At 46.1% G+C, this 23,073-nt stretch overlaps 1 protein-coding gene across 2 annotated transcripts in view; it reads right to left on the bottom strand.

Annotated features, from left to right (window-relative positions):
• Positions 1 to 9,638: 9,638 nt before the first annotated feature.
• Positions 9,639 to 23,073, bottom strand: part of TNFSF13B (TNF superfamily member 13b) — a 178,286-nt gene continuing 164,851 nt past the window's right edge. Inside the window, exon 6 of one of the 2 annotated variants that reach the window (XM_085622903.1) lies at positions 9,639 to 11,657. In XM_085622903.1, the coding sequence (XP_085479029.1) occupies positions 11,545 to 11,657 (113 nt within the window). In that variant the 3' untranslated portion in view covers positions 9,639 to 11,544. The remainder of the gene's footprint in view (positions 11,658 to 23,073) is intronic. The other variant, XM_085622904.1, reaches the window with a different exon arrangement.

Genomic DNA, 23,073 nt, shown 5'->3' with positions numbered 1-23,073 from the left:
TCTTCCCTCTCTCTCTCTCTCTCTCACTCTCTTCCTTCCTTTCCTTCTATCTCTCTCACTCTCTCTCCCTTCTCCCTTTCTCTCTCCCTTCCTTTCCTTCCCTCTCTTTTTCTCTCTGGCTTTATTTTCCTTCTCCCTTTCTCTGTGTCTCACTCCATTGATATGCGCATTACACACGTCCTTATTTTGTGCTTTATTTTCCAGGCTGTGTCGTCGACATTGATGGACCCGACAGGAGTCTTCCACCTTGTTGTTTTGTGTTGAGTTTGTTAAATTTCAATAAAGTTTTTGGTTGTTACTTAAGTGCTGTGTGACTCTTTCTCGTTCTTATTACTGTTATTTGGTGGTGTCCACCATGGTGTTACATTTTGGGGCAGTTATCGCGGGAATACTGGTGATGTCTGCAGTTTGCACCAGCTTTTGAATAGTGTGTTAGATTTATCTCAACTTTAGTTGCATTAAAGTGCTGATAATGAGATGCAGAGTAGGCGTTCCCGTGCAAAAACACATGAGGTGCACTTTTGCGATTTATTCTAAATACTAAAATCCTGTATTGAATTGCACTGTGGTAGTGGGTGCATTTACAGTGTACACACAAAATCAATGAAGAAATCTCATTGTATTTATATTGATTGGGAATAGTGGGTCAGGTGCTAAATCTTGACGGGATACACTGCCCAGTTCATTTATTTTGCTCTACACAAAAAAACCACATCACAACTTTCACAACGAAAGGCAAAAACAGCGATGCGAAACAAATTCCGGCGATAAGCCGCATTAGCACCAGGGATTTTACACCTGCTTTCTGCTGGTGTTAAGCAGGACGACTACCTGCAGCATGAGTGGGAACACAACCAAGAGCCACACTGGAACACCCACAGGTGCCATAGAGTCAATGAGCATGATACACGGATACCCATGAGGGCCACAACACTCATCGCAACAACCCCAGGACCATCAACGCCCCCCGAACCCGCATCTGAGAAAGTGTGTCTGTGTGGTCATTGTGTTAGCATAATGGGCATGGGCCCTGCAACATCACAGTGTGCTGTCTTCAGCGGACGTTACCATGTCACCTCAGCGTTGGCAGTGAGCCTGGACATGTAGCTATGCACGCATCCTCTTGCATGCACAAGCGGTGTGTGCTGGTCCGGCGTACACAGGTCAGCGCAGGGGTGTGCCTATCCGGCAAGGGGAATGGGCTGTCTCTGACATGTCCATGTGCAGGAAGTGCGGCAAGTGTGTCTCTGTGTTCTGGTGTGGCCGCCACAAGGGCATGCAGTCGATGTTGTAAAGTGGCATGCACCACCTCCAAAGGGCAGTGTCATGGCGTGGTTGGAATGCCGCAGGACATGCGCGAATAGGCCTTACAATGATGTGCCGTAGGAGTGCACGGGATACAACAGGGTAGTGCACAAAAGTGTTGGGGCTCATGGGAGGGAGGAGCAGCTGTTTGGCAACGTAACACACAGTGACCCCGCCCATGTGCCACGTGCTGGCCATCTCATCCATGATGACCAGGGTCGCAGGCATCATCGACTGGCCTCTGTGCACATCCTGTATGAATGCAGCTGGAGAAGTTACTGTAGGGATGAAAGGTTCTTTGGCTAAGCTATCTTGCACTAGCACATCTGCCACTCTGAGAAGGAACGTGCAAGTGGCCAGCTCCCCTTGACAGATATGATAATATTTGCATCCGTCTCCCACACTACGCACTGCCCGATTTGAGAACAACAAGTACACATCCCACAATCAAAGTCCTTCGTCGTAGTTAGCGTGCGTGAAATGGCCTTCACATGTACTCCCACCACACCCCTGCCCTGCACCCATTGCACACAGACCCGGCTCATTGCACCAAGCTGTGCCATTTCATCCACAAGACTGGCACACGGCAAGCCAGTGCAGCTATAAGCAGAGCAACTGACGCAATGGCAGGGCATCCCGAACACATGGTCAACGCAATTCACGTCCACCTATACCTTACACGCCTGCTGCATGTCCTGGGTGTACTGCCTTTAGCCGTGCTGTGGATCACTTACCGTCTGAGCTTCCGCATTGTGGACGTCACCTGTGCTCAACCTGTGTTGCAATGTCGCACGTGCCTATCCAAGTGGTGCATGGACGTGTGCCTCTCCAACGTGTGGGTAGCTGACATGGATTACGACGGGTGTGTGCACCCCCTGTTGGCCCACGACCAGGAGTGTCATGGTGATGCCCGTTTATGTCATGCATGGATGTTTGGCATGCATGTTGGGAACTGGGCCTGGGAGATTGAACGTGTCGTAGTATGCAGTGAGCAAATTGACCCACTCCCCGATTCTACTTTGGTGCACATTAGGTACAGTGGTTCGAGTCAGCACATCTGTCCCGGTCAGCTGATGGATTACATCGACATGTCAAATATTGTGGCCAACCATCACTCATTAGAGATAGTGGCTTACGCAGCTGCACTCGCGTTCATAGACAAGTGACAAGGTACCTGCAATGACGACTCGATGTGCCACATTGCACGTGTGCCGCCGCATCATTGCACGTTGTGCATCTGGTCACATGTCCCAAGACGACAGTGTACATGGCTGCATTGGTGTCGACTCATGTACGAGGCGCGGACAACCAACGCTGCTTGACACTGACATGTGTTGGTGATGGACTACCCCGAGGTGAACATGGACGTTTTCCTACATTCCTTATTCAGGCATGCTGCTGCATTTGTCTGCATATCGTGCACTACTCTTGGCCGTACTGACATGCACTTTTTTTAATAAAGTTTCCACATATTCACTTGTCTCCAAATGTGTTATGTCTTCATTTGTATGCCAATGTGTGTGCCACCGACTCTCTGGCTGCCTGCCATACGTGAATTGCCACCCCACCCGAACTGTGGGTTTGTACTTATGCATTCTCATGTGCCTGTTTCGTACTGACGCTTTTGGATGTTTATCTGCCACAGGCGAATGCATTTGTGTCCTGTGTTCGATTGTGTGAATGTTTGTGTTTGGACAACATTGTGTTGGATGTTGGTGTCCTCTGCTTCCTATGTGTGTGTGCCGCATTGTGTATGAGATGTCCCTTCATGTGAGGTTTTGTTCACCCTTCTCCCTCTCAGGCAGTGTGTTTTTCACTTCTGTGCTTGTTCAGTGGTGTGATGTTGGCGGGTTGTGTGACTTGTGCTCCTTGTTGGTGTGTTTCATTTTGGCCATGGTTTGTCTGTAGTTGTGCTGTACTTAATTGTGTATGTGTGCCATTGTGCCCATCTCCCCCCGTCCCCCCACTCCCTGCAAGTTCCTCTTCCTGGTGCTGTTGTGTCTGTAATTTTGTTGCTCCACACAATAATAATGTAAAGAACAAATTAGAATAGTTCCTTGATTCTTTTAGATTGCAAAACTTCTCTCTATTGGTTATTTTTGAATATTCCAGATAAGTAGTTTTTTTTAAATTCAAGGACACATAGAAGTCAGAAGTGCAGCATATTCTTTCAACACACTTTCTAGAACATTCTACAACATGTGCACGATATTTTTTTGCAACATTTTCTTGAACATTTAACGGCACGTGCAGGTTGAAAGTTCACGATTGTTTTAAGTTCGAACAGTGCCTTTCAAATGCCCGTAGCAGGTGTGGTTGAGTTGAGCAAATTTTATCCTATGATATGTACTCCATGTTTAAACTGCTTTTTCTTAACCAATCACAAAGATGCTTTTCCACAAAATGAATGTGCACCCTACTTTTAAAAAACAATGTTTTTCATCTCCCAATCAGTTATCGTTTTGTATGGGAAAAAAAGTAGTTCCCCATCTTTAAACATATCTCTTATTCTACGAACGGACTGCATGAGCTACAGACATCTATCCTTACCTCCCAGACATACCTTCAAAATACTAGTGTGGATCGTAGGACATAGCTATGTTTTCTGGTGCAAAAGGTATGCAGAACAGAGATGTATTTACTAAGACATAGGTTTACAAAATGTGGAAATTAAATGGTTTGCACAGAGAGGATTGAAGTGGCACCAATTGTTGCCTTTGGTTAAAACCTGTTTGCATCTCCAACACCCTGACCTCATAATTGTGCACTGTGGTGGAAACGACCTAGGCACATTGACTGGCGTAGGTTTGGAAATGCTTATGAAGGACACCTTTAGACAACTGATGTTGCTTTTCCCTCAAAATCTCTTTGTATATTCCAATATATTCCAAAGACAGAAGTGGAAATGGTCAAACCAATGTTGTCCTCAGATTGCAAAATCTAGGAAGAATGTTAACAAAGCTGTGTCTGCATGCCTCAGAGACCATAGAATGGGGTCCATCTACAACAACAACATACGTTTTGATATGGCTCATATCTACAGAAGTGATGGAGTACACTTCACAGATCAGGGAAGTCGAGTTTTTCTGAATAACCTGAAGCTGTGCATCCGCACTTATCTGTAGCTCCAACTAATAAACACAAGGACTCTTTTTAGAGCCGCCTTATAATCCCAATATCGGCTACAACAGGGAGACCTGCGGGCCACTAGGCAGGCTCACAGAGGGAGAGCTGCGGCCCGTGGGCTCGCCTCACACAAGGAGAGCTGCCGGCCATCCGCTCACAAACCCACAGCAGCGTGCTGGCTCACAGAGGGAGAGCTCGGGTCTAACTCGCAAAGGGACAGCAACGGTCCAACTGCCCTGCTAGCAGAGACACACCTATGACCTAACGGACTGGCTCGCACATGTACAGCTGCGGACCCAACGACTCGCAGATGCACAGCTGCGAGCCAACGGATTGGTACTGTTTTATGGTTTAGGGTAGTACAGTGGTGTTTGTGTACTGTAGTGGATTGTGCTGTGGGTAGTGTTTTAGGATTTAGAGTAGTGCAGTGTGCTTGTGTAGTGTTTGAAGGTTCGTGCTGAAAATAGTGTTTTAGGATTTAGGGTAGTGCAGTGGTGTTTCGGTAGTCTAGCGGATCGTGCTGACAGACTGACTCACAGAGCTCCAAGCCGACGCACTGGCTTGTAAAGGCATAGCCGCGACCTGCTGATGTAGGGAGAGGCAACGTGAAAAGGGTATCTCACACAGACACAGATACCAGTGTTGCCTCGCAGAGGTAAAACTACAAACCTGATGGCTTCTACACGGACAGATGCGAGCTGAAGGACTGAATTACAAAATGGCGGCCAACACTTTCTAGTTTCAACAGTTCACAGCCAATCAGCCGCAAGCTTGTGCTCGTAACTCCTCAGCCAATCAGATGCCAGAATTCTCAAATGTCAATATCTGTAAAATTTGATATTTCCCAAAAACTAATGAACGGATTTACACCATTTAAACAAAAGCGTGCTTTCTGAACCATCATCTTTCTCCCTGCTAAATTTGGCGTAATTCCATGCAGCAGTTTCACCTGTAGTCTTCTCTAAAGTTTCATATGGAAAGTGCATGGAGAAAACATGTTTTGCAAGTCCCTTTTTTCTCAACCCCTTCCAGACCGATAACCCCCAAACATTTAATATAGGAGCTGATTAAAAAAGAGAAACTTTTGGGATAATTTTGTAAACCTTCGTCAACCGATATCAAAGTTATAAGCACATGCAGGGCTCCAAGAGGGGGGCCACACAACACCCCTCCCAACATGACTGAAGCCCCGGAGCTGCGGGGACCACAGCGGGCCCCCGCAGTCCCAGCAAGCCCCGCTATTATTTTTTAACAAATGCCCCCGGGACCTACCCACCCGGGAACCTCATTAAAATAAAACGCGGAAACCCACGACCCCAGCGCCAATTGCGCAGAATTTTGTTTTCATTAAAAATGCCTTTTTTGGCCCTGGGGTTCCTTTTGGGACCCCCTCAGCACGCCTAGGGGGTCAGGGTGTTTCTACACTGCCCCTTTCTCTTGTTTTATATCTTTGTTTCTCTGGAGACTCGCTTCTACTGAGTGACAAGATGGCTGCCAACACTTCCTGGTTTGGAGTGTTGGCAGCCAATCACAGTGAAGCTCGTGCACGTTACTTAGGCTCCGCCCAGATATTGAAACTTTTATTTTTCTAATTTCTCAGCGACTATTGAACAGATTTACACCATTTAAAAAAAAGGTCGCTTTCTGACCCACACACTACCTTGGTGCCAAATTTGGGTTAATTGCGTTCAGTAGTTTCAGCCTTAGCTTTGCACAAAGATTCCTATGGGAAATTGATTTTTTGACTCTTATTTTTTGAATTTCTCAAAAACTACTGAACGGATTTACACCATTTAAAAAAAAGGTCGCTTTCTGAACCAAGCTCTACCTTTCTGCTGAATTTGGGGTAATTCTGTTCAGCAGTTCGGGCAGTAGCTCGTTGCAAAATTTCCTATGGAAATTAACATGGGGAAAACGCGTTTTGGGACCCCCCTTTTTTCTCAGCTCACAAACCACCCCCAAACTTTCAGGATAGGAGCTGACCTGGACAGACCTTGTTTTGGGAGAATTTCACAAAGATTCATCAATCTTTGACATCTCCCAGTACAACCATGTGGTATGCCTGCTGAATGTTAGCAGAGGGAAAGGGTACACCATTTCAGCATGGTTGTGGTCTCATCAGCAAGCCGCAGACTTCATAGTAGGTCAAAATCAGGAGAGTGAAGGAAGTGAAATATCTGAAGAAAACTGGGCATGTTCCTCACAATTGCCAATGCATATTCAGTCCTTAGCCTTGAGACGAAACCTCATTGACTCAGGTCCAGGAACTCACATACTTCCACAAATCTCAACATTTGATCCACCATCACATTCTCGAGAATCTTTAAAGGCTACCATAGTAATGGTGGTATGATCTTTCACTTACTGGGGTCTAGTAGTGGTAGCTTATACCTACTTGCCAGATTAGAATATTTTGTAAATATTTATGTTTGCTATAATGTGTAATGCCCCTTGTTTATCTGTTGAGTCCTACTAGGGCAGTATGTTCCTAAGATTCAGCTGTTTGCCTGTAGGAAGTGGGCATTTTTATCACACAACCTAACTGAAAGACAGGGGAACAGAGTGCAGGGGTCAAAGTTAGCAGGTGACTGTAGATAGCAGAAGATTCATGCTAGGGACATGACCATCTTCACTCACATCTACACAAAGGCCGTGATGTACTTCAACAGAAGGGCAGAACTAGCAAGTGAGATGAACGGCCTATTTGGACAAACTGCACCCCCTTTTGGAGAAAAACCAAACTTGGAACTATATTTGTTCATCAACATTTTAAGTCAGTTCAGAGTGGGGTGTACACTAGGCAGAGCACAACTGAGTATCCAAATATTGTATTACAGAGATATACATTCAAGCTCCCTTTCCTGGTAACCTCCAACTAACCTCCTCCCACTGCACTTTCAAAAACCTTCAGTTATCACCTCTACAACAGAATGTTTCTGGCCCTAAAATCGAACCTGTTAGACCTGACATCCTTTGATGGTAGTCCGCCAAACTCTTTGACTTCACCTGTCCTGTTTTGCTGAATTCGTTTTTGTTGGCTTCTGTTTTTATTTGACTCTGTGCACTTTAACACTGCTAACTAGTACTAACTTGCTTGTGCTTTCTCCCTAAAACATGGAAAATTTGCTTACACCAGATTGGCATGTTTAATTTACTTACAAGTCCCTAGTAAAGAGCTATATCATATACCCAGTGCTGGTAAATTAAATGCTACTAGTGGACCTATAGCACTTATTGTACTACCACCCACTTAAGAAACCCCTAAAAACATGTCTCAGGTCTGCCATTGGAGCCTGTAGGCAATTTTAAGCTGCCAATTCGACTTGGCAAAATAAACCTTTTCAAACACAAGGAGATGATGGACGGAGCGCTGAAACTTTTCAGACAGTCACCCCCAGTAACAGATCTGGGTTGAATTCATCATCATTCTTTAGCTCACTTCCCCACAACAGTTCGAACACAGCTATATGCAAATCAGTCTTGGCCCTGTGCCTCATGGGAAACGTCCAGCCCGAACTGCCAAGCTATGTCTTACCTGGACCAGGAACAAGCATCCTGGGGCCGATTTCAGGGTAACACCACTCTTCAGCCAGGCTAGCTTGAATCCAGTGGCAAAGTGAGCAAGGGACCCATGCCTGGGCATACCCTGCCAACAGAGCAAACACAAGGAGATGATGGACAGCCCGCTGAAACTTTTTGGACACTCACCTCCAGTCACAGATCTGGGTTGAATCCATCATCATTCTTTAGCTTACTTCGCCACCCCAGTTCTGACACAGCTATATGCAAATCAGTCTCGGCCCCATGCCTCATGGCAACAGTCCAGCCCACACTGCCAAGCCATGTCTTCCCGGGACCGGAAACAAGCATCCTGGGACCAGTTTTGGTGTAAGACCCCTCTTCAGCCAGGCTAGCTTGAATCCAGTGGCAAAGTGAGCTAGGGACCCACGTCTAGGCATACCCTGCCAACTTAGGGCGAACAAAGCCAACACAAGGAGATGATGGACGGTGATCTGAAACGTTTCTGACACTTACCCCTAGTCACAGATCTGGGGGTGAGTGTCTGAAAAGTTATTATTTGGTTGCTACTGTGTATGGTGACAATAAAGAGCTAATGCATAATTTTTGGCACCTGTGCGTTGTCAAAAAATTGAAGCAGCTATTTAAAGCAATGTCTTTTTTTGGCTCTATTTTAACAGCTTACAATGACAAGCAACGAGATTTTTTTTTTTTTTTTTGCAGTCCTTAGATAGAGAAAAGCTGGAATCTTTCTGCATTTATCTACATATTTGGAGCTACTGTATCCTTCTTTAAAAAACTGACTTGTATTGAACTGTTTGTAATAGCTGTTTGGAACAAATATCTAACAGGTTTCTGATGTTTTTAATTTTTCACTAAAGGTTTTATTTTTATTCTTCATGTTTGCAAACATGCTCACTCTGTCTTATGGAGGAGCTAGGCACCAATGTTTTAAGTGGTTTGGGGCAAAGGTGATGGTGTTACTATGTTTTATACAGGATAAAGTACTCCCTGGAGTACATGATAAAGGATATTGCTAGTCACCTCCGAGTTCCATAACCTTATAAAGGAACTCCACTTTAGGCCTTGTTTTTCTATATGGTAGTGGAACTTCTTGGAAACTTGCAATATCCTTATAATGTGTGGCATGGGGTACCTTATCCCATAAACGTTTTAATATTTATATTGTGCCTAAATATATTCACAGTGCCGGACAAAAATTATGATAAACCTGCTGGTGTTGTACAGGTCTCTCAGACCAGGAAGCCTCGATTTAATGCCTTCTAAGATTTACAGATAAGTTGATAGTTCTGAAATCAAAACCATAAGTGCTTTTTTCCACTATGTTCAGGTTTTTATTTCGGTATGTCACGCTCTGTAACACCAGGATGCCTGAACTGAAGATTTCCGTGGTAAGAATAAGGTGGGTGATTATGGAGGGTCTGCGATTGAGCTGTGTTCTACTGTCTGTTGGTCCTGTTTTGTTACTGGAATTGTGATTACTGCAGCCTTTGTATAACATCTTGGCTTCGGATGAGTTTAGAAAAGAAAGATGAGGATGCAAGAGATATATATTTATATATATTATAATTACACATAGGAGATAACAGTAATAACTTCTATCTTCTTACTTAGGAAGTCTTCATTTGAACGGAATCGTTCCCGGCTTTGGACAGAAACAACATTCAGAATATAAACAACTTTTTATAGCAGTCCATACAACAATTTTTGTTGCGCATGGCAAATAACAAGACTTACTTTTAGGCATTCGAATAACAACTACACTCTTATTTTTAGTAATTCAAATAACAAGTCTTATTTTTATCCATTCTACCTCAGCAAGAGGAAACGCTAAATCAGCCTTGTTATATATCTTGCTTTTTTTATTCTCGCATTCCCTCATTTCCAGAGGTGATATTATGGTAATCACGAATTAACTATTTACACTTCAGATCGTCCAAAGTGGGGTTTGGGAGCGCGTTTCATATTCAAATACAATACATTGAATATTCAGATTTTGAGAAACTGACAAAATAACTGGGCACGGCAAAACATATGCGGAACTGGAAATATATCAAACAGCGTGGTTCCCCGACAAAGAAAGCTATAATTTACAACAGAGAAAAATAAACACAGTAATTCACGACGTACTGCTATTAGTCGCAGAATCAGTGCTTGAATAAAAGCATTATACGTTTTTGGGTTATGGCAATATTTAGCTCATTTGTGAGCGGCATAATCGGATATTTTACTATTAAAAGGGCCAAATCATTTATAAATTGCGCATGGTATTTATACACTGCAGAACAATGACGTGCCATACAATTAAAAAATCACAAATATTTTCTACATTATATCTTTCGTCATCAACTGAGTTGATGGAAAGTCACTTACCCTTTTTCTAGATGAGATAAATTGGCCCCAACCCTATGTTACTAAGGTGTTCTATGATCAAATAGTGGAATGAGGGCAATGGCTGAATTCATAAATTCTGATGTGACTTGCAATGTTCTTTCTATGCACAGTAAGAAGTACATCATTCTTTATACTGCACACCATCATTCTCAGCCCAACCTACTCATTAAAATCCTGGTATTTTGCTCCTCGTGACCAAGGAGACCTTGGGTTGCAGATCATGTGTAATAAATGTGGCAAAAGTAAACACATCAATACACATCGTGTAATTTCAGTGGTCAGGGATTTTCCTGAAAGTTTACAGCAAAAAATTCTGATAACTAATGTTCCTTTAATTGTATAAATGGCAATCAGGTGTTCTGTTCAGGAAGCTGCTGTGCCCTGCGCCTGTAGGCTTTAGCACCAGATACATCTCAAATGTACTAAAATATTACAGTACAATTGCAATGTTGTTTTCTTATTACAAGCAGCTAGTGATGTTTCTATGCGACAATAATGAGAGAAAGATAGATATGTTTTGTTCATGCAGGGACTGAGTTTACCGTGCACCATAATGCAGCCTTCGTTAGAATTTCAGGAAGGTTCAGAGGAAAAAAGTCTGATAACTAATCTTCCCTTTAATTATATAAATAGCAGACAGAGGTTCTCCTCAAGAAGCTTTAGCATCAGGTATTGTGATGTTCCCAACTTAATTTTACTAAAATATTACAGCACAGTAGCAATGCTGTATTTTATTACAAGTGACTAGTGGTGTCACTATGAAACTGTACTAAAAGATAGAGATAGGTTTTATTGATGCAGGGACTGGAGCCTACCAGCACTGTAATGCAAATTACATTGGCAGATATAAAGATTTGCAAAGCCTGGCTAAAAATTCGTAAATCACTTTTAGAGGAAGTGATCATTATTCAAATATCAAAAAGGCTTGCAAGAAACACTGTCTTGTGGCACATGTTATCTTCACACTGTCAATAATGAAGTTCTTAAAATAACTTGTATTTCTTGTAATTCACATGGCACTTTTCTGCATTCAAGTTCCCTGTTTTAGACACAGCGACGCAAACAGGAAAAAGAAGGCTAGACGAAGAGACATTTATATGCCAAGCTTGTTCAATGTCTTCAGTGCGGGGTTGCTATTAAAAGGAGAAGAATGGTCTTCTGGATGTAGGTTGATCCGCATCACAGTAATCTTATAGCACCAAAGAAAGTCCCATCGCCATCCAATGAGATGTTTGCTTTAGCACGCGGAATTGTAAAATGAAGTTCATCTCCTACTTCTAATCGTGCAATTCCTGGCAAGAGAGATAAAAAGTAGTTTTAGCCAAAGGGAAAAGATGATTCTTTACATAAAGATATGGCAACACCCTTGCACTTCACAAAAAGAAAGCATATATGGCAATTAAAAATGTTTTTATGCATCAGTGTTTGTACCATATAATGTAGTAGGGATGTTTTTAACATTTTAAATGGATACAAAATTAGTCCAGTTGAGGGTAAGAAGTGTTCCTAATGAGCTTCAGAAAGAAAGCCAGTTTTCCTAATGCCAGAAGATGAGCAAACAGAAATAAACCGTCTCAAATTAGCAAACAGAAATCTCATGTCAACAAACGAAAGCTAGCAAACACAAAGGGATGATGGACGGAGCGCTGAAACTTTTCAGGCACTCAACATACTTAATTACAGGCATCATAAAAATCATACATCACTCTTAATGAAACCATCTACACTTGACGTCAGCCTGAGATAAAAAGATATACAATATAAGAATGTTTTTTTTAAAAACTTCAATTTAGTAAAAACTCTGTCACATATCACAGTATCAACTCATACCAATTTAAACATTTAAGATATTATAGTAATCTAAGACATAGAATGTATTTGGGGAGGAGAACATTATAAAGTGCAGGGTGCAAGGCCATACTCAAACACTGATCACAGTATCAACTCAATTAGAAACATTTTTAGCATAGTAACCCAGGATGAACAAATCATTTAAGCAAGGAAAACATAAAGTGCAGTGTGCAAAGCCTTTTTTTCTTGCAAGGGGTAAATGTATTACCCTAGGCCAATAACTTTTTTCACCAACTGGGGCACAATATAGTGCAACATACACCCCAACTCCATCTTAACATGTCTAAAAATGGAATTTGGGGAAATTTAGCTAAAACCCTGAGAAAGCATCTCATTTTATCAACCAACATTGTAAAGTGAATGTGCAAGACAACTGTCCCAACCTCAGGCTTCCCCTTCGTGCAGCCTCCTAACATATTTGGTTCAAATCAACTGACAAGGCTGCGCCTGGCATGAGAGGTTATAATCTTCTGCAGGAACTGACCAATTGCAATCACTAAATCCTGAAACCTAAGCTCACAAATCAGGTTAAGGCCTTCATCCTCTGTTCAAATACCATATTTATGAAAATGGGGCGGAGAAACTTCCTCCTTTTTTCAAGAAAAGGTATACAATCCAATAAGAAATGGATCACTGAGTGCTTGTGACCACAACGGCAGGGCCAAGGACCCCGGCTGTCCATAATTTCCAGCTTCAAACCTGCCATCTGCCATCTAGGGTCAATGGCAATCCTGAGGCGCAAAAGTTCAGATCTCAAGGACTTATACAAGATTCTATATAGATTTGGGAAGTAATCAATATGCTCCTGAGAAGTGAGGACGCGATTAACAGAACTCTTATTCTTAAGATAGTGTAGATCCTCCCTTAGACTAGTTTCCATGGAACATTTTCTAAGGGTGCATTTTACTCAACTGATATATGAAGCTTTACTTTCCTCAGGGCATAGATCAGGAACCCCCAGGCACCCTAGCATTACTGACACAGGACTACTCTTGCTGGAGAAAGTATGCAACACCTCAGAGAGGATTAGGGCTGATAACTTTCCGGCCTGGACCTCATTTGTAATCGTAAAATAAAAATGCAGGGCTCTTGCATCTGCCAGGGTGCTCCAAGCAACGGTACCTAGCTCCCTCCTTATAGCTTGGATCATCCCACTTTTAGGAAGGTCGAGGACCAATTTCAGGACACACCCTTCTAGACTCTCCCAAGGGACCCGCCGGTCCATTGCTAACACCTCAGTCGCTTAAACAGCCTGACGAATGAGCTTGCCCTGGATCACCTTACTTGAGCTTTAACTACCAAATCTATAATCAGACCTTTTCAGGGCCTTTACTTCAGCTAACATTACCAATTTCTGAGATACCATATGTTTGTCCCAGCAGGGATCATCTGTAAAAGTCACACCCAAGTACTTATAGTCATGGACCTTCTCCAGCCATACATTCCCTAGGAATCAAGTAAAGAGCCTTTTCTTTTTTGAAAAGAACAATGTCTTTGTTTTATCAACATTAATAGTTAACTTAGTATCAAGACAGTATAAATTCACAGCATTAAGTTTTCTTTGAAGCCCAGTAGATGTGAGATCCATCTCAACAAGATCATCCGCATAGAGTAGGCAGCTGGTATGCCTACCCTCAATCTTCTGCGAGAAAATATGAGTAGCACTAAGCATCGGAGGAAGGTCCGCAATGAACAAACTAAATAGCAAAGGAGCTAAAATGCACCACTGGCAAAGACCATCTATATAAACCTGGACCCAGTTATATCCATGGAGCCCTATCAATAAACTTAATAGGGCCCCAGAGATATTCCACTGCTGGAGTTAATGCAAGAGAAAAGTTCTGTCCATTCTGTCGGATGTGCTCGGAAGTTGACGAAGCAGCAGAACAAGCCACCTGCCAGTAACATTGACCTCTTCGCGACCATCCCACAGGTTGAAACAGTAATCCACTGTAGGATGATTCAGTCTAAAAAACCCTTGCTCAACAAGTATCAACCCTGAATCAAAAGCCCAAGCTGCTAGATGCTTTAGCAGAATTTGAGCAAACAATTTAGAAATAATATATAACAGGCTAATCAAGCAATAATTAGCTGGTTGATCCAATTTGCCTATTTTGTGAATGGGCTTCACTCTGGCTCCTTTACAGGAGTCCAGGAGACAACCTAAATGTGTTATTCACTTACAAAACTCACTCAATATTAGACCCCACTTCCTAGGATCTTTCTTTAAGATCACAGATGGTAGGCCATCCGGGCCACTGGCCCTGGTGGCCTTCATATTTCTGATTATTTCTGAAAGAATTACTGGTGCCTGTGTATTTGTGATCATTTCCACATCGTCCCTATAGAGTGAGTAAATAAGAAAATACCAGTCTTCCTCACTGATCTGTGTCTCCAAGGAGGAATGTGATAAGAGAGATACCAAATTCACCAGCCTCCTGAACGATTCACTGACAGAATATCGACACCCAAATAACCCCATACCACAATATCGAGTTATAAATATCGGTGTCAAAAATATCGATATCCTATATTTATAAAGGTAAGTACAACAATATCGGAAAAAAATATCAATTAATATCATTGTGCAAAATGGTGTTTTTAATATTCGTGTTTGTCGAATCCGATCCGAAACCCCGGTTTCCGACCAAATCCAACACACTTCCCAACGAACGATTCTGATGCCTGGAAACTGTTAGGGCTGTCCAAATCAGTTCCGAAAGGCATTCAAATAAACAAAATATAACAATTTAAATTATAACAATAATACATTAATTATAACATTTAGGGGTCGATTCCGATCCTGTAGTTTTTTTTTCCCGTACGACTTGTATCCGTATTTTTTTCTGTACAAATCATACAAGTCACGTCCGACCCGTGAAGTACGATCCGTACGGGAAAAAGTACATACGGATAGGCCCGATCCGCACGAATCGTAGCGGGAAAATTAGTACGAGAAGGACCCGGACACTTCTCCCTACAAATCGTAAAAATGAAGTCCAGACCGGCGTTACAATTTACGATTCGTACGGAAAACGTCCCGTACACGGGGAATGACTTTGCCCGCTATGAAGCGAAGTTTGAACGCACTGTACACCCAGCGTGAATGTATGGTGCTTACCCCCAGCGCGTAGGTATGCACCGTACCCCCAGCGCGTAGGTACGCACCGTACCCCCAGTGCGAATGTACGGTATGTAACCCCAGCGCGTAGGTACACACCCTACCCCCAGCGCATAGGTAGCACCGTACCCCCGGGCGAATGTACGGTGCGTACCCCCAGCGCGTAGGTATGCACCGTACCCCCAGCGCATAGATACCCACCGTACCCCCCCATAGGTACGCACTGTACCCCCAGCGCGTAGGTACGCACCGTACCCCCCCACGTAGGTATGCACCGTACCCCCAGTGCGAATGTACGGTGCGTACCCCCAGCACGTATGTACGGTGCGTACCCCCAGCGCATATGTACGCACCATACCCCCATTGCGAATGTACGGTGCGTACCCCCAACATCGCGTATGTACTGTGGATGTTGTGGGTACGCGATGTTGCGGGTACTAACCGTACATACGCGATGGCGGTCTACGCACCCACACCGTACAGAAGCAATGGGGTGTACGCACCGTACATAGCAATGTCCGTGTACGCGCCGTACATACACAACGCATGGGGGTGTGTGGCTGTACGACTCGTACCCCTGTATCGTACTGAACCACAGACACTGTAAAACAGCACAAGGAGGGCCTATTCAACTCGCACAACACCACAAAACACGTCTACACTGCACACAAAAGGAAAAGGACTGACCTGGACACATCCAAACAGGCAAATAGAGGGGCAACCTCACAACCACCCCTTATAACACACCCACCAAAAATTCAAACTGAGCCCCACCCACAAATGGACCAATAAAAAGGGACCACACACACAATCCATGAGCCTTTGCAACAGACTCACCACTGCTACAGAGCACACACAAACCACTGCACCCATCCAACTAAACATATACACCTACACACACACCCCTTCACACATACCCCCTCTCCACATTCACACACACACCGTCACATTCAGACCAACACACACACAACCATCCACACCCTCATCCCACACCATGCCCACCGACAAGAATCCAAAGTTCACAAGGAGGAGCTGGACATCCTTCTCAATGAAGTCATCAGAGTCGAGCCACAGCTGTTTGGAACATTGGTCAGACAGACCAGCATAGCTGAAAAATCACGCCTGTGGCAGAGGATCGTCGAGAGGGTGAATGCTGCCGCACCCATCAGAAGAAACAGGAATGAATGCCAAGCCAGGTGGTACGATCTGCGGAGGGCGGTCAAGAGAAAAATGAATGAAGAGCACGCCCAGACCAACATCACTGGCGGTGGCGCGCCCCGCAGACCAGTACATCACCATCCCTGGGAGGAGAAGGTGATGGCCATGCTTCCGCCGGTGGGAGTACATGGACTCCAAGGACCTCCAGAGCCTGGTGAGTACACAAACCACTTGCGTAACATGGGGGTAATGGCATCCACACCCCAACTACACCTAATGCACGCAACTACCCCAAGCCCTCACCCGCCAGAACCACAGTCACAAACAACGCGAATGCCAATAACATATGTATGCCCCATTGAGAAAGCAAGGCCATGCCATGTCCCATGCTAAACGAAGCACCAACTCAAGAATGGATGTCCTGTATGCTGGGAGGGTGGGTGCACCAAAACGCATGTTTGAATTCCAAATCAGACACAATTGCCCTCATCCCATATGGCCCAGCTACATACCCATGCACCATGCACAATGCACAGGGATTGGGAAAGTACTGACAAGATAGCTCACACTTGGCCCTGGTGTAGGCAGCACCGGGCCCTCCTGTGACCAGTGCAAACACAAACACCAACACAACAAGGTCAGATATCTAGGATAGGAACTCACACTCACTGTCATGGCAGCATGCTCCATGGGGGGACTGCTACATCACCTGGGAGCCCCAGGGCCAAATCACACCACACCCACCAGCAGGCCCTGTCACACACACCCCTTACACAAGCACACACCACCAGGACAGGCAATGGATTTACCCACTGCCACAATGGACATGTAACACAACACCAATACATAGCCGAAGAAGCATCCAAGCCACAAATGGACATGTCAAAGACTCAGGCGAACATATCAATCCGTCCCCCGCAACATACCAATACACAAGTGAACATTGAGGAGAATGCTAGGCACATACAACTACCTGGAGGAACTGTGCCAACTTGAATGTGTATGAAACATGCATGTTGTATTAAATAGTTTTAACATTGTCTCTCTCTCACACACAGGGAGACGTGATGAACATCCCCCCAACAATGGGGGGGAAAGAATCACAGTCACAGGCTCGGGAGGAACAGGATCCCACCAGCAGCGACGCCTCTCAACACTCCGCGGATGACCCCGACCGACCTGGACCCTCTGGTGTCCAAGCCCCTGCAGCACCTGGTTCAGGAACATCTGTGCCAACCACCACCCCCATTCCTGCCACATCACAGGAGACACACAGGAGCCCTGCCCGCAGTGAACAGAGCCAGTCTGACCAGGAGGGACAAGGTGCGGTGGGCACCCAGGAGGAGGCAGACAACACCTCCACTGCCATCCCTCAGGGGTCCCGTCGACCCGATGTGCCCACAACCGCAGGCCCAGCTCGTGTGGGCAGTGGTGGCGGAGTGGAGGCAGGCGGAGGCGAGAACCTGACTAGCCAGCTGAAGGGACCGGTATGACACACATCCGCAACATCATGGAGGCATACCGGCGTGACACCAGGGAGATCAGCCAGGTAGTTGGGACCCTCACAGAGATCAAAAACCAGCAGGCCGAGCAACACGCCAGTCAACAACAACACCAAGGACGGATGGAGGCAAGACTGGCTGAGCTCCTGGCGGTGCAAAGGGACATAAGCCATTCACTCCGTCGGATCGCCGACAACATGTGCAACCCTCCCTGTGACACCACGCGCAGACCAGCACCAGCCACAGGGAGGGAGGAGGAGGAGGATTCGTCTGACGGAGCATCCCAAACATCGTCAAGGCCTGCATCTGAGGATCCCCGGAGGAAGGTTGGTCGTCCACGGAAAAGACCGTGAGAGGCAGCGGGCCATCCACATCTCCCAGGTCACCTCGCTAGGCACCTGGCCTTCATGTGCGACAGCATCACCCCATTGACTGACATCATCTGCCACATGGACTTGCTGGTCACAGTCTGACCAATGATGCCAAACACTGTGGGCTGGACTCTGATGACTTCAAATGCCAAGGATCCCATCTCCCCCTGTGAACTTTGGATTCTATGGTCCCTGCATTTCCCCATTTTCTGTGCACAAATCACGCCCCAGAGCTCGAAATTAAAAATGTAATAATTGAAATTTCATGTTGCAGTCATTTAGCATGAGTCCACAACCTACGTGTGGGGATATGTTAAAGTATGCCTGAGTGTGGAACTAACTCCAGCCATCCATACACTTGGATCTGAGTCCGGTTGAGGACACACATGGCTCACAATGTATCACAAAATACAGACATGGAGCCTAACACTCACCCGTGATGGCCTCAAGCTGCTGAGGGGGGGCTTGCTATATTGCTCTGACAGACCAATTTGGTACAGTTACATGAAGGTGTAGAGGTCATGTGTCATGTTGATGTGCCCGGGGAGGGAGTACCAGGTCTGTTTTGCGATGTGGGAGAACTATCTCCTGCATGCAGAGGTTATGTGGATGTGATGAATGGTGGCCAGGGCAAAGTGGGCTGTATGGAGTAGGGCCAACGGGGTGTTGGATGACACACGTCCAAGGTGGGTTTGGGTCTGGGGTTGTAGACTGCCTCCTGAGTGTGGTTGAGGAGTCTGAAGGTGATCCTGCAGCACACAGTGAGCCATTGTACCTCTCTCAGGTGGACGGTGATGTGGCTGGGTCGGGGGATGTTGCAGATGAGGTGTGCGTCTGCACCCTGGATGTGGATAAGTTCTCCTGCATGTTTGCTGTTGTCCTCTGTAGAGGCCGGTGCTGTATTTGAGCCGGCTGGGTGTCCTGGACCAGGGGGACGGTCTGTCTTGCCTTGGAGTGGATCTATCTGGGGACCATCAGCAGCATGTGGAGGGTGTTGCAGCATGAGGTACAGATGTTGGTGAGTTGCATGTTAATTGTGAGCGATGGGTCCATGATGAACACCAGCTTGCCTGCGTGGCCACTGGGTGCTGGTGCGGTGCACAGACCAGTGGGACGCAAGGAGTTGACCCAGCCATAAGGGGACAATCCTCAGATGATGACCTCTGTCCCATCCAAATCCTGCCTCAGATGGCTGATGTTCAGCCATTCATCAACGGATCTCATGCCTTCTTGAAGTTTGGATCTGGCAATGGCTGGCTCTTTGGTGAGTTTGAGGAGCAGCTAGGTGTCAATGGCATACCAGATGATGATGAGGTTGTGTGTGCATGTGATGGTGGAGAGGGGGGTCATGGAGACATTGAAGATCGTCACGCTTAGAGAAGAGCCCTGTGGCATGGGCCAGATGACCCCAGTGTACTACATGTTGCAGGGTGGAGGCAGACTCCCTGGGCCTTGCTGGTGAGCTACTTCCTGAGTGAATCCTGGGCCCTCCTCTGGATACCACTGTTGGAGATGTGTGAGCTGACAGTGTGGTAGCACATGGTGTAGAATGGCTTTGAGAGGACAAGGGTGTGGCCTCACCATTAGTGAGCAGGGCAAAGTAGTCGTTGGTGTTGGCAATGATGACGGTTGCAGTGGTGTGATTACTGTGTAAAACGGTCTGGTGTCAGTTGGCTGGAGCTGGTTGCATGTAGGAAATTAGTCAGTTGCTAGTTGAGTGTCTTCCTGGTGACATTTGCTGGGTAGGGAAGTAGGCTGATGTACCAGGAGATCCTGCGGTATTGCCGTCCGTTGTTTAAGAAGGGCCTGGGGCTCTGCATGCCTCCTGCAGCCATGGAATGTGGCTAACTCAAAGGAGACATTCATGACGCGCAGGACATGGGCTTCAAGGATGGCGAATGATGTGGTTGAGATGTTGTGTGGAAAGGGGCCTGATGGAGAGCCAGAGTGGATGGTGCACCTGATCCCGGTTGTGTACTTGCTGCTGACGGGAGTCCATGACCTGAGGGGGGTTTGTCCAGCGGAAAATAGTGCTGTCTGCCTCTTTGTGCCAAGGCTGTTGTCCAAGGCCATGAGCTTGCAGTGGCACAAAGTAGCAAGGGATGGAATCTGCCTTGCAAGGGTGGGGTGTCTTGGATGGAGATCTGCTGTCAGTTCACTCACAATGCTGATGAGCTCCTTGATGTCGTGTGTTTGGGTGTCTCGGCACTATCAGAAGGATCTCCACTTGTCCTTGCTGATGATATGGTGATGGCTGTGTGTGGTGTTTTCCAGGGCTGGAAGGAAAATGATGTCTCTTTGTGTTGCAAGGTTTGCACAAGAGTCCGGCTAGGTCTGTAGGAGTCCAGTAGGTCTGCCTTGTCCCAGGTGCCTTAACTGTTGTTGTGCTTCACAGGAAAGTCCGTCAATGTGGCAAGATTGATGGATCAGTTGCTGATACAGTGTGTGAGTTTGCAGGGCGTGGCGGTGGTGTTGTTTTAAGTGTCCCACACAGCTTGTCTGTGGCGACTTACATCAGGCATATTTGAGGGATCGGTAGCGGGGTGAGTGGCACAGTGTTGCTTGTTGGAGACATGGATTCAAATGTTGATGGACCAATGATGGATGGTGGTGTGTGTCCCCTCCAGCAAGAAGTTACTGGCCCCCAGCCACATGTAGCCTGTGGAGGTGAGGGCCTGCGTGCAGATGTACGTGTTGATGGCTTAGCGGAATTGTGGATGTAGGCCTGCAGATCTGTAGATGAGTGTTACTCCGAGGGTTGCTGGGGAGTTGCTGCGAACCCGTACTTTTGACTCTGAGGGTGTACTTGTCAATAATTACCAATTCAGACCCCGGGAGTGGTGTTGGCATCCCTGCGGGTGATCTTGGATCCGTCTGAGATGGCAATGAAGGCGTCATGTACTGAGGATGCTTTTGTCCAGGTTACTGTCATGAAGGTGATGTGTGGGGCTGTAGTGTTGAAGAGGTAACAGAGTCCAATGGCGTGCTGGTGGATGGAGCGAGTGTGGAGTAGGAGGCACATAACCTGGTTGGAATGACAGGGTCTGGTAGGCTGGGCAGCGCTGTGTAGGCAGTTGGAGTAGCACACTCAGCATGCGAAGGTGTCGTGTGTGTGCTTAGGGGTTGGCTGATGGCAGGAGGGGGATTGTCCCGAGGACATTGCTTGGAGAATGGCTGCAGCATGAGCCTGTTGTGTGATGTGGGTCATGCAAAGACTAGAGGGTCGTGCACTGTGCATGTTGAAGGCGCAGACGGTCCGGCCTTTGGCACGGCGCTGGGGCTACAGTGGCACAGAAAAGCTGCTGGCTGCATTACAAATGGGTGGAGGGGGAAGGGCTGAGCATTTCTAAGGCATGGGGGTTGCAGAATCAGGGCACTCGGAGTGGCGGGGCCGCAGGTGAGGCAGCAGCAGGCAGAAGGGGTTAGAAATCATGCAAAAATCAACACACAAAGTCAAGGAGGCATGCAAGGCACAGGTCAACAGGTGTATGTCAAGGAAGGAGTGTCAGCTCACTCATGGGTCACTCCCAGAAAGTGTATGATCAATCACCATAAATGACAGCCACTGTGTCATGCAACTAAATGCAGAGATGCGCAAAGGAGACACACCATCAGCAGGCATTCACGTCCCGTTGTGGGTAGCAACCTGCACAAATACATACACAACCAGGCACGTCATGCACAAAAGAGATCATTAGCCATGAAGCACTGCATGCATGTTGCCAAAGTACACACATACACTCATATGCTCAATCTTTGTCAATTCTGCCATAGATGACGCATGCAAACTGGTAAGAGATCTGCAGTGACCGAGATGGGGCACTTTGGATTGTGCTGAACACCTTTATTCCACATACACACACAAAGGGATATGCCTCCATATTAACAGACTTACAGGTCAGTTGACAGAACATGTGGGACATACGCTGGACCCCCCCTTCACAACACGGATGATGTCAATCCCAATGAACTGGCACACAAGGTAAGGGGATGAGCAAAACACATCCTGCTGCACACTGAGAGGCTGCAATTCCCCATAGAGCATGTTGTTGTGCTGTCCCCCACTATGTCCACCCGTAGCCTCTGCAATGTTTCAGAGCCAAGGTACACACACATTGAAGCCCTCATCAGACGCCATATTCCACTACAGATGACTGTCAAGAAGGCTGACTATCATGTCATGGGAGTGATGCTACATGTCATATGCTCCATGGTGAGAAGACATGTATGCATGGTACCACAACATGCACAGAAGCAGTCACCACACATTCACAACCTGTATCACCACAAAAAAGCCTTGCTGCAATACTTACCCAAACTGACATTTCCACATGTCCGTGCATGGAACGCTGATTCAGCCCAAGTTGCAATCCACACAAGGAATAGCAGGAGGACAACGATGACACGACCATACATGTGCCAAATACCTGGGAATGACAGACACACGAGAAGTCTCCAAAAAAAGATTCTCAACGCACACATGGAAGTGTACAAAACAGCAACAATGTTGGACACATGTAAATTGCCAATCAAGTCTCTCTGCAAAACTGTGTTGCATGAAATCATCACTCGAGTGACACATCAGAACACACATCCAAGTCACTGTGCATTCAGTCAGCTGGACACACACATTGCAACACATGCCACTCAAAGCTACAAGCTTGCACACTCTTAGCCAGTGACTCACCATTATGAGAAGAAGTTG

Source organism: Triturus cristatus, chromosome 8, assembly GCF_964204655.1.
Source record: "Triturus cristatus chromosome 8, aTriCri1.1, whole genome shotgun sequence".
Taxonomy (NCBI): domain Eukaryota; kingdom Metazoa; phylum Chordata; class Amphibia; order Caudata; family Salamandridae; genus Triturus; species Triturus cristatus.
Note: the sequence above shows the minus strand (reverse complement) of the source record. Positions and strands in the feature narration are given on the sequence as shown.